Here is a 15476-nt window from a genome sequence, read left to right as displayed (position 1 = left end):
CCCCCCCCCCCCCCCCACCCAGCGGGGCAAGGGGCAGCAGCTCCCGTGGCTCCCCCTGCTAAGGCAGAGGCAGGCACAGCCAGAGGAGCTGCGGGAGAAGCTGCCATGGCTGCCCTGCCCATCCCCATCCCCTGCTCAGCCCCAGCCTCCTGGCACTTAAAAAAACAAAACAACAAAAAACACCTGTACTCACCGGCTCTGGCAGTGGGGATTGGAGCTCTGCCATGAGTGCCCAGAGGCCCCCCTGTGCAGTGCAGGGCAGTGGGAGGCAGCAGGGATCGCCCCCCACACCTGGCACCCATGTGGCAGCTGTCCCACGGCATGGGTGCAGCGGGGCTCAGCAGTGCGTCGCTCACTGCCTGGGAGCTGGGGCTGCTGGAGCTGAGCGGTACCGGGCTCTAGCTGACACATGGAGCTGCCCTGGCTCCCAGGTGAATCAAACTGGGGTATGGGGAATCAAACCTGGGGCTGGGGAATGGAACCTGTTCATTTCCCCAGTCCCTGGTTTAATTCAATTTCCCAGCTCCCAAATCTCTGCTGCCTCCTACTGCCCGCACTGCGCCTGGGAGGAGGAGGGCTCTGCTATCAGCCCTGAGGCCCTGATTGCGGGTCCTGCAGCTGGTGAGTGGGGGGCTTTTTTTAAGTGCCAGGAGGCTGGGGCCAGGCTGGGGATGAGGCCAGGCAGGGCAGCCATGAGGACTTTTTTTTTGGCTCCCCTGCAGAGGGAGAGGCAAGCACAGCCAGAGGAGACATGGGGGAACCTGCAGCCACCCAGCTGTGCCAGCCTCTTCCCAGTGGATCTGAATCGCCGAATCTTCCAAAGCCAATTCAGCCGAATTGATTCAGGGTAGTGATCTGAATTTCCAAGTTGAATCACTGTCCTCCAAATCAGCTGAACCCGAATCGAATACTTCCCTATTCACACAGGCCTAGTTAATATGCATTTTTGAATAACCTCAGACTAAGATTCTATTAACTCCATTTCTTCCACATCTCCATCTTCTCCTGCTGTGTTTCTAAAGTTAAAATGAGCCCTGCTCCATTCTTTCAAAGAATGGGTAGAAGTGTCTGTCTTCAGGAGGGGATTCTGTACTCTGGAACCCAAGTGGATGAGGTCTATAGAGTTGCAGACTTATTCCTGTGCTCAGCATTTGCTGCTGGAAAATGCTAGGCAGCCCCCTGTTCAACACACAGATTTCCTGGGTCATGGAGTTGTCATTCCCCCTGTACTGTAGGCACCTGACTCTCTGGTTTCTGAATTCCATGTTGCAGAGAAGGTATCTATGGTCCTTTACTGAATTTAGCTATTAATTTCCTCCTCTTTACTGAACTGCGGCATTAATTTCCTCCTCTGTAAATACCCCACACAAATGCTTGGGTTTGTCTGTAAAATATCCTGATCTTTTAAGAACTAAAATATATATAACAAGATGATAATATACAAGATAAGATATAAGATATATAAGATAAAAAATATGTACATTTTTTGGTTACTTTCTCCTAAAAGTTTTAACTGCATTGTGTTTGGACCTGCATGGAGTTGTGCCATAGTTCTTACTATGGCTAACAGATATTGAAGAGTTCTCAGAAACTACTGTTAATAACTTACAGTACTGTTAAACTTCTTGCCGGAGCTTTTTTGATCATTTTGTTGTTGACTCAGTTTAAAAAGATTCTTTCCCAGGTATGCCACCTTGATCTAAAAGCCTACTAAAGTAGGTATGATGGATCAAAGTACACTATGCAGCCATAGTTAAGAAAAATGTGTTCTCATCACTGAAGCATTTAAAACTGCCTGTGTACTTTTCTCACTTGCTTGAAATGAAAGCTTTAAATACAGCTGCTTCAGCTAGCAGCTTCTAAAGTCATACACTTAAAAAACTAAATTAACAGTTGACTGTCATGTCTTTCCAAATGGACAGAAATGTTAGTAATTCCTCTGAATATTTGTAGTAATATCTGAATCTGAATATGTTTTCTGAAAGATTATGCACTGAGCTACATATTATTCCCAATGCTGAAGATACTGAAAATGAAATGTCAAAATGTGGTTATCGTTAGTAATGTTTTTATCTTGTATCTTTTTCTTTAGCACACTGAAACATGGTATACATGAGCTTTCCTACTGGTGTTCTGCTTTATTCATGGTTGTAAAATCTGAAAAAGACAATCTTAATGAAGTTTGTATAAAGCCATACGCCCATCTCTCTCCTCATTAAAGGGAATAAAATGTATGTACAGTCCAGGTTATCCACCTTTAATCCGTTTGAAAAATCATGATAGAATTACTTCTGTGTCTCCAGTTAAGAACAATCTATTTTTTAGGGAACACTATTAATTAGTTTTTCCTGAACAACTGTATTCAAAGGTATGTGTTTGAAAAACTGAAGAAATGCATACTTTTAAAGTATTTAAAGATTTATCAATGGCAGGTAAGAAGTACATTTTTAAATCAACTTGTTCTTTCTTTTTTCTTTTCCTTTTATCTCAAAAATAGCAAATACTCTTGAAGATGCATAAATAGTGGCTCTCTCGATTCTCTGCTGCATAGTCAATGAGTCTGAAGAGTCTGATAGGTGACAGTCTGTTTGTCCTTCCCATTCTTTTGTTTCCTCTTCTCTTATTAACAAAGGCTTTCCCAATGCCTGGCCAAACAGTTGACAGACCTCTTGAGCTTTTTGACGTGTGTTTTCAACAGCAGCAAGACACACTTCACACCTAGAACGTAAAAAGCAGCAAAATAACTTAACAGACCCAACTGATGCAGTCTCCTACCAAGTTTGTTTTTGTTTTTTTTTTTGGGGGGGGGGGGTTGTTTCTGTATACTTACAGAGATATAAAGGACATCTTCCCAAGTCTTTTGCTGGACAGTTAAAATTGTGTGGGGAGAGAGATTTAGAGCATACATATACTACATACAGCTAGTGGGCATGATGGTAAAGCAGTTACAGTGTAAGTGCAAGTTTTATTCCAGATTCATGCTGAAGGCCACTCCCAGATGCAAACAGTACCTAGTCATTCAGAATAGGGAAATCAAAAGTATCTAGACATGATGCCCCCATCCAACTCCCTTGCTTGCTGGCTAAATCAGTGCACTTTACAGAATTCTCCAAAACCAAACATGCTGACTTAATATTCTAAGTAATCCACAGATTTCACCAGGAGAAGTAAGATCCTTTGTTACCTTTTGTTTTTTGGCAAGAATATGGTAACCTCCATGGAAAGATTAAGTTTTATCACTTGTGAGTTAAATAGGATTTGATTTATAAAGCTACTGGGATTTTCCTTTAAGTATAAGGACTTCCTTTCCATTTCTAAATACCACAGATTACACATTCAGATAAATGCCACCGGTGGGGAGAGGTAGAACTTACCGGAGTGTATGTACAGCTTCTGGCGCATGGTAGAAGTGAGGGGGACTGATGTTAATGGAACCACCTAACTTCTCAATAAGCAGATTGCAGACATTCTGCATTTTTTCAAAATCACTGAATGTAATGCAAACCTATGAGTTAATATAAACAGAAATTAGAAACGTGTTTTCTTTTCCATGATGCTTAGATCAAGATTGGATACCTTTGTTAAGATCTAATGAAAACTACTGCTTCTATACCTGGGCAATATCTCAGCCCTATCATAAGAAAGTCACTGCTCTGCAGCAGAACTAAAACTGTTTAAAGGGGATGGAAGCCGTGGATTAAGAAAACGTTCTTTTGTGAGGAGGTCTGGTATTTTTGGTATGTTAGCAGTTTGACATAAATGCTTAAGATGAAGCCATATGGACTCTATTTATGTATTTTTCAAGACACAAAAGGCTACTGCAGGCAGTAATTACTATTTCAATGGTTATGTTCAAAATTAGGTAAAGTAGGATGAAAAGCATGTACAGGAAGGAAAATTACAGTATAATTCTAAGTGTTGTTACATAAAGTTATAGGAAGACTAACCTGCAAGTGCTACAGCCAAAAATAGGACTTAAGGATTGATGTTCAAGAAAAATCATGATTCAAGTTCTTTAAGAAGTTAAGCATCTATTTTATTTTTCTGCTCCCAAAAATTTACAAGTCCCTTTTACATTATTACTAAATTCAATGTGGGAAATCTGAAAGGGTATGCTACGTTATTTTCTTGAATTTGAATCCTACTGTATGAAGTTTAGCAACAGCTCTGTAGAACATAACAAAACATCTGTCAGCGTTGCAAACTCCTAGGCTGCCTCAGTAAAATAAAATCAAGATGTAGGATAGTTGTCTAATTCAGGGGTCAGCAACCTATGACCCTCAGGCTAGATCTGGCCTACAGAACCATTGAATCTGACCCAAGGACGTGAGGCTTCAGTGGTGGGTGCTCTCCCTGAATTGTCCCTGTGCCACTACAGGGACAAACAGCAGCTATTGGGTTCCAATGCCAGCCCACCCATCTCTGACTCAGGGGATGCATCTACACGTTGTTAATGTGACTGAATAAACTCTGGCACAGTTCACTGTGGAGTCAGCTGCTTCCCAGGCGCAGCGTCTTCACGTGTGCCTGGGACCACAGTGATCTGAGCCAGGGTGGAGCAGCTGGCAGGGGAGTTGAGGGGGTCAGCCCTGGGCTTTGGATGGTGGAGGGGCTGACTGGGGCAAGAGGGTGATACAGTGCAGGGGCTAGGTGGCAGGCTGCCCCCGCACTGTACCACCCTTGTGCCCCAACCAGCCAGTCAGTCTACACATGTGTTTGAGTGCATATAATTACACTGCGGTAAGACAGTACTTATCCCAGACAGTACTATCCTACATTGGAGTTAATTAGTTTACTGTGCCCTAATACAGGCATGTGTAGACTGTGACATTTTACTGTGGAGCTAATAAGTCAGCTCCATAGTAAAGTGCACGTGTAGATGCACCCAAGGGGGATCATTCTGACCCGCAGTCAGGAAAGTTTGTCTACCTCCAGTCTAATTAGTATGGTGTACTCCAAGGGTCACTGACTGAAGAGATGGTGCTTTTCCTCAGTGGACAGCTCCAAGGCAGCAGTTTCTTTTTAACAGCCTAATCTTGCAAAGCCCCACTCACGCAAGTAGTCTCATTGAAATCAATGGGATTACCAACCTAAAACTTGGCCCTTCTGTAGGAATCTTCACCCAAATTTAGTGGCTTGGCTATAGACCAGTGGCAGAGCCACTTAAAACAGAACCCATGTCGAATGTCTTAGACAGAGGAATATACACCGTATCTCAAGTCATTATTTTGTAGTCATGCTTAAAAACTGGGCCCTGGAAGCAAAACAATGGGCTGTACTATAGAAGTAGTAAAGAAACTGTCACAGAAACACCAAGCTTATATTTTTGAAAGTTTCATGGAGGGTCTTTTTACAACTGTACTCTTTCAGAAAGGCTTTTTTCAAACTGTAACTTAGGAGATTCTTTAAACTGTATACAACTGTCCCCAGTTTTGAGAGAAGATAATTTTCAAATATGCTCAATGTCTGTGTGCATTACTATTACTCTTGCTATGAATAATACTTACCTCTGCTTCCATTTTATAGCCATTTTCTACTCTGCTAAAATCCTTTGTCACCGTCATATTTTTGTCCTGGAAAAAAAAGTACACAAGTATAATTTTTCTTAACCCATCAATCTAGAATTTGTTTATACATTATGTCTTGGAAAGGTTGGAGCATTTTAGTCTATAACTGAAGCTTAGCAACAAAAGTTGGAAATTGCTATATATGTCTCTTCAATTAGAAACAAGGTGGATATTAAAAATTCCAAGTATGGTGGGATAGAATAATTTTGTTCCCCATCACTTCAGCAGAACTGAGTCCTGAAACTGACTGCCAGCCCAAACTGTGTCAGTGTATAATCACAGCACCTGGCTTACAGAACAAGGAGCTGAATTATTTTCATAGCGCTAACGGGTAAAAAAAACTCCTTATAAAACCCTCTGAGAGAATCTGAAAGCAGTATTACATAGCCTGACACCAGTTGTCTTTCCTGCTTGGTGCAGGGGGGCTGAACCCAACGATCTTCCAAGGTCCCTTCCAGCCTTACGATGTATGAATAGCAAACGTTTACTTAATGACTAAGAATTTGTTGTTGTTGTTAAGTACCCCCTTATTAAGAATTACCACTCTCCTTTAACATTTTTGTGCTAACAGGATCTTTATTTCACAGTGGATGATAGCAGATGTTTGTATGAGAATCACATGCAAATAAAACACAAGACTTCTGGATTGGTTTACTGCTGGTCTCACATGAACTTCCTTTCCCACCCTCACTTCCTCCATGGGCTAGGGCACAGCGTGATCATTCTGTTATAGAATAGGAGACAATATTCAAAATAAACAGGTCAGTGTCTAACTTAGAATCAAATGTTTCTTACAATTTAAGGTTCTTACAAATCAAAGAACCTGAATCCTGAAACAGCTCTGTAGAACACAACAAAACATCCGTCAGGAGACTGCATTAGGGGATTGGAAATAAACTAGTTCTGCCTTGTGGAGAAGAGCATGGTAGTCCTTTTCTACTACCTACCCATTTTCTAAAGAAATCTGTTAATGTACTTCTTGAAATAGGAACAAGGACCCCAAAGCTACCTTCCCTGTAGCATACATACATTTGTAGGATTATAATAATAATGAGATACAAGCATTTCCCTCTTAAATTACCAGTTTGGTTGTAAATTGAGATTGAAAATCTCAGTTTAGTTCCCAATAGGCAACTCTCAAGTGCAAATGTGACTGACATCTTTTTTTGGTGGTCTCTGCAGTAAGGCCAAGAGCTGACTGGCATAGGTCACAGAGACTAAATTTCCCATCTTCCCAGCTCTGCACAAAATCAGAGCCAAGGTACGCTGACAGGGTGGCTAGGAAAACACTCCATATATTCGGACCTTTTTGTGACGTCTTCCAACCTCCCTGTGGTATGATGGTAACACACACACACACACACACACACACGATAATCTGATTATGAAGATGAAAGAGGTCTCACAGCTGCTCCAAAATTTGCAAGCATTTCTCCTTTTCTACAGATTACAGTATAATTGGTTCATCTGAAATGTTTTCAAAATGTGTGGCCTATGTATACAAACATTGCCATCTTGTGGTTTTATGTGCTATTGCAAGATCATCAGTGGTAAAAGACATTGTGTATTTTCTATTTTAAGAATTATCCAGTAGAAGTTAATTTTCGTCCCCTGCCCCCCACTCTTAACCTGAAATGAACAGTTTATCTAGTAATAATCAATTCCAGGTGAAAAACAATGGAAGAAATATCTGCTCCAACAATAAAATTATGACCTTTTATGATGCATCTTCCCTTGTAGATTTTTTTTGCTTGTTTCAGGATCTGTTTTAAGGGAAAGGTGAGGGAAGGATGGATGTTGGTTGAATTTTTACTCTGAATGATGACTCAGGCTAGATCAAAAGGAAATGTAATTTTTTTAAAGCGGTGCCTGCTGTTTATAATTTTTTTTCTACTTGAGGAGCTATCAATTTAATCATGTTAGCCACAGGAAGAAATTAGTTTTTGCAACACCTCAAATGAGATGCACTTTTGACGCTATGTACTCTGAATTTTTGTGACAGTCAACTAACTCCCTGTCCTAAGTTTCAGAGGCCCCCAAAAACTGTGGTAGGAAAATAATTAAAACTGAAAAATGAACAAATCACATGTAAAGGATGTTACCACATTAATTCTATCAGTTTGTGAACTTATTTTTTAACAGACCATGCTGACCTACTGCTGTGTTGAACTATTACTGAAATAAATCACTACTTTGTGTGTCTGGGGAAAAAAAGTCATGTTGTTTGTTTCACAGTAGTGCTCAAAGTGTCTCAGTCACTGAACAAGACCCTGTCATCTTAGATACTGTACAAGAAACAAGTAAGATGGTTTATCTTCTACACAGCTTGCATAGCCAGTAGTCTTTATTTTATCTGAATAAGGCTGTTTATATCTTTCTATGTTTTTCCAGTTTCCCCATCTTGAAAATATGAGAATTCTACAAAATATACTACCATCGCAAGTCCCTGCTGTTTATGTCTTTAAAAAGAGCCATTTTGCAACTGCCACTAACTGTACCACAACAGCTAGTGATATGAGTGACCCAGGCATCCACCAATGAGTATGAAGAGAAACAAGCCAAATTAATCCTAAAGTGAAAGCACGTACAAATAGCCACAAAGCAGTGGAGTCATTATGAAAAAACTACTAAAAAACCTTGTCTTTTTTCTATGCCACTTCGGTTATTGTTTAAAAGGAAACTGAATCTAGTTTATTCAACATCAGCACGAGACAGAAGTTTTAGTAGGGAAAAACTGCTATAATTTGAAAATAAATATTTACATACAGTAAAATCTGGTAACTTCATAACTGTACAGGGTAATGATAACCAATTACTAGTAGGTAACCACTTCCAATTTTTTCTAAGATATATTTTTGTATGCTCTATCAAGACATAGCAAAAAAAAAAGAATGGTTTTAGACCTTTGTAATATGTTTTTTTTTTATTACAAAAACTGGGTGCAGTTGTATTCATTCTGACATGAGAACTGGTAAGATTATACAGATAAGAAACTTTACATTAAGCATTTACTACACAAGGTTAGAGTGCTTGCAGTATAATAGTTACATACCTATGACTAAGTAGAATAATTAGTCAAAGAAGTTTGCTTTGCATCTTTGCTTGCGAAAGAGAAGATAAATTCTGCTAAATGAAAGGGCTGATCACCTGTCTTCTTGTACTAAGAAAATCAGAAGAATATCCAATGCTTTGCACATATTAGCTGGCTTGACATGAAAGCCACCTTCTAAGCCAACTAATTATTGGAAGCAAATTCCATTGTGATTCAGGACGTGTACACACTTGGAAATGACTAATTACACTTTAACAGGTGACTAATTAGCCAAAGTGGTTTGTACAAATCTATGGGATTCTGACATGGATTCAGTGCATTTGACTAAGTCCATAGTGTCTACCAGTTATCCCAATACGAGGTTTTACCATACTAATAATGGGCTATACCAGGGCTGCCCAACTTCAGGGTGGCTAGGGCCCATACACTTCCCAGGACCCCTGCCACAAGCAGCTGTCGAGCAAGCAGCCCAAACTACTGTGGGCAATTCCCTCCCCGCAACCCACTGTGTAAGAGCCTCCACAATGCTCTCACCACACTGGTGATGTCACCCTCACTGCTGCTGTGTGAGTTCCCCTGCCCAAGCCTTCCCCCCAACACAGCTGTCTGCCAAGCTCATGCCCTCCTGCTGTTCTATCCTTCTCCAGACCCCCAGCCCTGGCAACTGCTCAACCAAAGTAGTGAGGGGAGTAGCTGCAAGGTGGGAGCCCTGTTAACTGGGCTGCATGTTAACCCCTTGCAAGCTGGATGGGGTTGTGGGCTGCCAGTTAGACAGCCCTGGGTTACATTATTACATGTATTCACATGTGCATGTGTACTTGCAAGACCCTTCTAAAGAGCTTTTGATAGACATGCTTTGTCTAACTAATACAGCACAATTTTGACTATGAAAAACAGCAGATAAAAAAATGAGAAAATTGTAGCAGAAAGGCTGTGTCAGTATTTTATATATTTCTAATGTAATCTAATTCTAATTTTCCCCTCTTTGGCACAAGGTGTTTTCATGCTTATGACCCATGGAAGTATTCATGGGAAATGCTGCAGGCTGACATGTCTCTAAACAGTTCCAACTAAGTAAAATGACTGGACAGGTGCTCCAAGAATGCATGGAAACCACATATAGCTAAAGTCAAGACAAACAACATTCAAAACAACTCCAATGGTATCTGTGCTCTACTTTTACTGGCATCCTGCATCACACTTCTAAAAGTAGCAGCATACAAATCCAAGAGAAAGAACTCTCTGTAATACCTTTCTTAAGTGAGCACTCAAAGTGTATTTGCTTAATAGGCATTTTCATAAAGACAGAACAGAATTGTGCTTGAGACATGTAAGAATATCATGCAAATGTCTGTAAAAGCAAGTTGTTGCCTAATTAGTTTTTGTCTTGTTTGAGTTTCAGTTAATACTTGTTTTGCAAAGGTAGAATATGAAATATCGTTAATGCTTTTTAAAATACAACTTCAAACTGTGTTTTTGTTTAATGTCTAAGGGCTTCTACACGTGGAATTAATAGTAGATCCTCTTCTTTTGACATAAGAGTGCTGATATATGGAGTAAATCAAGAGTACCTCCTTTCAGCATTCTCACCATTTTCATGTGTATAGTTTGTTCACAACTGAAACAGCCTACATTGCTTTCAGACAGCTGAGTTGAGAAGCTGGCTTCCCGCACTGAGTTTTCACTTCCCTTCCAGCCCTCAAAGATGATTCTGTACTGTGAAGTGCTGCGTACACTTCCAGCTCTGTATAAATACATGCTACTGTGTGTGTTTATTTCTGATTACAATCCTTTGTAAATATATATGGAACATAAGAACACAAACTGCCCCCAGGCTTCCTGGCAAACCACTACTGCAGCTCTTGTTGTTGGGAAGCTTGTGTAATAGGAGGGAACTAGCCCAACTCCCTAATAAAGCATGATTACGAGGAATGGTGATATGGATTATATAAACGTCAATCTATAGTTTGGCTAATGGATTGCTAAAGGGGCTTAAATAAGATGAAAAAGATTGAAGGTATAAACACTAAGAAAAAGATATTTAATTTTAGAATGGGCTACTGTGGTACTAACTACATGCAATGCAATACCAGTAAAGGACAAATTAGTGAAAGCTGCTAGCAGATCTGCAAAACAAAGAGAATCTCTAGTACTGGGGTGATTTAAATTGGGCTGAAACCAAGCACTACAAATTATACCATAGGAAATATGCTGTCCTCTGAATTCCCTTGAGTCAGATATTTTGCTGATACTGAATGTAGCAATCCACAAAACAAAGGAGAGCTAACACCCTTTCTCATCAACGATGTGTTATTTCTGAACTTTCATTAGCATATTTTATCACTGTGGCCCATTTCATATTTTGACCTCTGTGGCAGTCCACTCACTCCTAGGTCATAACAATGTTACTTTCCAAGAGACAGACATTCATTACATTTGTGTGCAACTTGTGTATCCTCAGCTTTACTGGCCTGTCTTTGCCCATGTCATATTTTATTCAGTACTTACCATTTTTCTGTTCTCACTGGTGTTAGCAACCCCACCTAATTAAACATCTGTTAGTTGAATTAGCATGTCTCTTACTTCTCTTTCAAATCATTAGTGAGGAGTACTTTGCCTCATTCTATTCTAGAATCAGTTGTTTCCAACTCCATCATTATATTCAGTACCTTTGAGTTACATTTTTAAAAAGAACTATTTGGCTACATCTAGCAGTAAAATACCCTGTAGTTTGGTAATTTAAGGTGGTTATTTTAGAACTAGGAACGAATCCATGAGTTAACCATTATCAGACAATAGATTTTAATGTGTATACACACAGCCCCCAGTGGGCTCATCCAATGAATTTTGAAACCATCAGATTCCACAACAGTACAGTTGGCTCACATGCTATAAACATTTAGATACCCATTGGTTTTATATCATGGCTTTTTGAGGTTTGTTTCTTTCAAGCAAAGTTGCACACAGCTCCAAACAATGTAAAATAAATATAGATTTTAAAACTCTGAGAAACTGTTATTTCAAAACATTAAGCACTGCATCCTATTGCTTATTCACAAATCCCATCTATATGTGAAAGGCCAGCTAGTATGGTAATGAGGTTTGGTGACAGACTAGTAAGGTGTCCCATTCTGGCTCTGGAGTGAGTTCAAGCCCTGCCCTGGATTCATGCCAAAGCCTGCTCCCACTTGACTTGGGTGTAAAATGGCCAGCTGGTTATTCAGACTGGCAAATCAAAGATGTGATATTGGCTACATCACCAATATCACATCTTTCCTGGACATAGCTTTTTTTTTTTTTTTTTGGCCCCCGATCCTTGTGTTCAGGCTGGTTTTTAAAATGCAAGCAAATGTCTGGGTTTTTGCTTTGCCTCCACCTTTCCTGGGCACAAGCAGTTTGGATGCTTGGGGCTGGGAAAAGTGGGCAACGTGACTGGCTGTTGGGGATCATGTGTTCTGCCCCCAGGCCCCCGGGGGGGGGGGAAGAGAGAGAGAGAGAGAGAGAGAGAGAGAGTGTGTGTGTGTGTGTGTGTGTGGAGGCAAGCTACATGGGTAGCAGGACAAGAGTGACGGGGTCTCTGGGTCGGGAGTGAGGGGCATCAGCTGTGCTGGGGGGCTGGAGATTGGGAGTGAGGGGCACTGAAAGGGCTGTGGGGGGCAAGGGCTTAGGAGTGAGGGGCAGAGGCAGGGCACAGGCATATCACTGCCTCTTCCCCCTCTCCCTACAAGTGTTCCTTTTGATCCTGGAAATATGGTAACCCTAGCTGAACATACCTGGGGGACTGCAGATTTGGTTGAAGACTTTGTGTTCGTAGCAGGAGGGTGAGAGTTTGGTTCAGGATTATTTATGTTAACTAAGTGGGGTTCTGTTTTGTGTTAATGGTTTGTTTCTAAATACTAGAGGACTGGAAAGTCCTGTGAGGAATAGCTGGGAGGCTCTAATAGTGCTCTACACATTGTGATTTTTTGTTTTCCTTAGTTTTTGATGCATTTCCCTTTCCCTGTGAGGGGCTAGAGCAACAGGGCTGAGGCCTGGAGCCAGGGAAGAGGAAGCTGTTGAAATAAGGCTCAAGGAGACGAGGCTGAAACTGGTGCCCAGGTTAGGGACCTGAAGATTGAAACAGGGATAGTCAAGAGACCCTGTAAACAGACTGAAACCTATGTGGCATGGGGGTGGTTGGAAGTCATGTACGGCCATGATTAGAAGGGCTAGAGCAAAAAAGCAGTAGAAACAGCACTGGACTGCCCTCTTCTGATGCCAGGCAGCCTCCCTTGATACTGTTTCCATCAAGGTGTGGTAGGTTAATTTAAAAAGAGATAGGACTGGGGAAGTATAGGACTAGTTTGCAGGTGAGGCCCTTAAAACAACCCTCTGGGTTAATCCTGACAGTGTAATTTCTGACCTTCTGCTCTTATTTCTCCAGCAATATAAATATGGCTTGAGAAAAGCACCAGACCGACCTGTGCTTTGCATCCTCATAAAAAAACCTGCAGCATGTGCCTGTGCCGGAAGATCCTTCCTGTCTTCAAAAGATGGGCACAGTTCCCACAAACAGGTCACTTTTCCCACAGAGCAAGTGAATCATGTCATCATCCTGCTCTTACCACCTTCCTCAGCATCTGTGTCAGGGGTGGGCAATTATTTTGGGCAGAGGGCCACTTACTGAGTTTTGGCAAGCCATCAAGGGCTGCATGACAGGCAGCCAGGGACAGATAAATATTAATTTTCTAAATTTTTTAGGGGCCCCGCAGGCCAGATAGAATGGCCTGGTGGGCCACATCTGCCCCCCAGGCCGCATTTTGCCCACCCCTGATCTCTGTATTCTTTGAAAGAATACAGATACTTAACTCCCCTTTCTTTAAGCAATCCAATGGCAAGTGCAGTAAGTCCCAGGTAGGGGGAAAGAGGTGGGTTATTTTTCCTCTGTTCTCTTATTCCTTTTTTACCAGGGAACAGTTATTTTTTTTAAAAAAGAGAAAAAGATGCTGTGGCTGGGAGGAGGAAGAGGAGTGTTGCATGGTAGACAGAGAAGCTAACAAAGTGTTGGGCCCATGTATGCTTATGGGTTATTAGATTTATATCAAACCCTACAGTGAAGATACAGCTTATAGTGACAAAAAGGCTCTTTGCTGGTGTAGCTTAAACCCATTCCCTGAACTAAATAAGCTTTACTACTAAATTAATCAGCATGTATATTAGAGACTGGTAAGGCATAAATAAGGAAAGACATCCTTCTGTGTTTCTGATCTATCTTAGTCTAACAAAACTAAGTGTAAACCAAGCCTTACTGCTACTCTAGGCCATGGTTCCTACTGCAGGCATGGTAAAATATCTTGCACTGATGTGGGATTAATGTGCACTAACAATAATGATGTGACTGTAAAGAAATGCTATGTAATCTTCCTACTTGGTAGCAAAATTGGGAACAATATTGTATGACTGACAGGTTTTGAGGGCTTTACCATAAAGCAGCCTTTCAAAATGTTAATCCCCCCCACAACTAATTCTTTATGGCCAAGTGAAATATCACTGCATTTTTGTCATCGTAAAGTATGTGCTAATACAAGTTGCAGCTAGCTTTATGAACTGTCATGAGAATTTTGCAAGATTGTTTTAAAACAAAGTTTCTTCTAAACTCTGTATAGCCACATAACCTGTTGGCAGGTACCAGGTACGGAGCAGCGCTCACTCTGCAGGGTAGGTTCTCTGCCCGGAGAGAGCTAAATCCCAAGCAGAAAAAAGGATCTAACTTGAGGCAAGGATTTTTTTTTATTATTTTTTATTTTTTTTGCCCAAACTCTTTTACTGAACCAACTCTATAGATGATACGTAAAAGATACCGTAAAATCCTTGCCTCTTGTACACTCTGGCCCATCACGGCTAGAACACTCCCACCCCATTGTAGCTTAACTGTCTTAGCTATTAAAACTAACAAAATTATCCTTGGTCTCTACATATATGTACTCCCGGCCTGTAAGTTTGTTACTTTATGATTTTGAAGCAAAATACCAACATACAAATGTCTGGAAAAAGAAAAAAAGATAATGTAAGGATCAAAAAAATGAAGTGGCTTAAAGGCAAGGAAAGATCAGCTTTCTCTTATTTGAGAGCACTGAGCACCCCTACACAAGCGTGGAGGCTGCTCCAACCTGTTGCAATTCTAGGGCCTCGGAGCCGACTTGATTAATCGAGCCTGCAGGAGCGTGGAAATTGCTGTGCTCCAGCAGCCTCCTGGATCAGGGTCCCTGTGCTTCAACATGGTGGCAGGGGCACTTGAACTAGAGCTCATCGGACAAGCCATACTTCAAGTGCCCCTGCAGACACTTTGAGGCATGGGGATGCTAGATGCTGCAGGGCTCTTGGAGCTACTCTAATTAAAGCTCACCCCCCACCCCGTGTAAAAGTGTCCACCGGGGCTTGTGGGCTAGATCTGAAGAAGGCGTAAGGACAAGCTGTTAGGACTTCCCCTCCCTTGAGTGCCCAGAGCGTGTGACGAGCGCGGCTCTCCCGCAGCCCCCCGACTCCTGAGTTCGAGTAGGAGCTGGAAGAGACCTTGCGCTCGGCTCAATCCGGGATCATCGCTTTCCCGAGCCGTCCCTGCCCCGAGCCTGTGCAGCCTGCTCCGGACAACTTCCACCCAGGCACTGCGACTCCGCGCCCGCCCGCAGGCCGTGAGCGCCCCCGCTACAGCGAAGGCCCCGCCCCCAGGGCGCGACGTGGTTCGTGACGTTACAGCCACGCGCCCTCGCCCCAAACCCCGATACAGGGCGGGACATAAGCAGTGACATCTCCACCGCGCGGCCCCACCCCCCGCACGGACCCACCGGGACGCCGCGCTGGCGCGCGCTGTGCACCAC

General features: G+C 42.0%; 1 protein-coding gene across 2 annotated transcripts; it reads right to left on the bottom strand.

Annotated features, from left to right (window-relative positions):
• Nucleotides 1–2400: 2400 nt before the first annotated feature.
• Nucleotides 2401–15311, bottom strand: IRAK1BP1 (interleukin 1 receptor associated kinase 1 binding protein 1). Of its 2 annotated transcripts, none has more exons than XM_025215874.1 (4): nucleotides 15172–15311; nucleotides 5508–5573; nucleotides 3375–3505; nucleotides 2401–2718 (listed from the first exon to the last, which is right to left on the bottom strand). In XM_025215874.1, exons 2-4 carry the CDS (start codon nucleotides 5562–5564, stop codon nucleotides 2448–2450), a joined length of 459 nt encoding a protein of 152 aa, XP_025071659.1. In that variant the 5' UTR covers nucleotides 5565–5573; nucleotides 15172–15311; the 3' UTR covers nucleotides 2401–2447. The 2 variants fall into 2 exon arrangements, with proteins under 2 accessions (XP_025071659.1, XP_025071658.1); XM_025215873.1 differs by lacking the exon at nucleotides 15172–15311 and adding an exon at nucleotides 6235–6282.
• Between the last annotated feature and the right edge of the window lie 165 nt (nucleotides 15312–15476).

The sequence above is a fragment of the Alligator sinensis genome, unplaced genomic scaffold, assembly GCF_000455745.1.
Source record: "Alligator sinensis unplaced genomic scaffold, ASM45574v1 scaffold684_1, whole genome shotgun sequence".
Classification (NCBI taxonomy): domain Eukaryota; kingdom Metazoa; phylum Chordata; order Crocodylia; family Alligatoridae; genus Alligator; species Alligator sinensis.
This window is presented reverse-complemented; position numbering and strand designations above follow the sequence as displayed.

Coding starts and splice junctions, on each gene's coding strand:
- IRAK1BP1 (XM_025215873.1), bottom strand. CDS start 6,267: ATGGAGGAAGTGAGGGTGGGAAAGGAAGTTCAT. Junction 5,574..6,234: donor GGGTGGGAAAGGAAGTTCAT/GTGAGACCAGCA, acceptor TTTTTTTTCCAG/GACAAAAATATGACGGTGAC. Junction 2,719..3,374: donor GAAGCTGTACATACACTCCG/GTAAGTTCTACC, acceptor TTTACGTTCTAG/GTGTGAAGTGTGTCTTGCTG.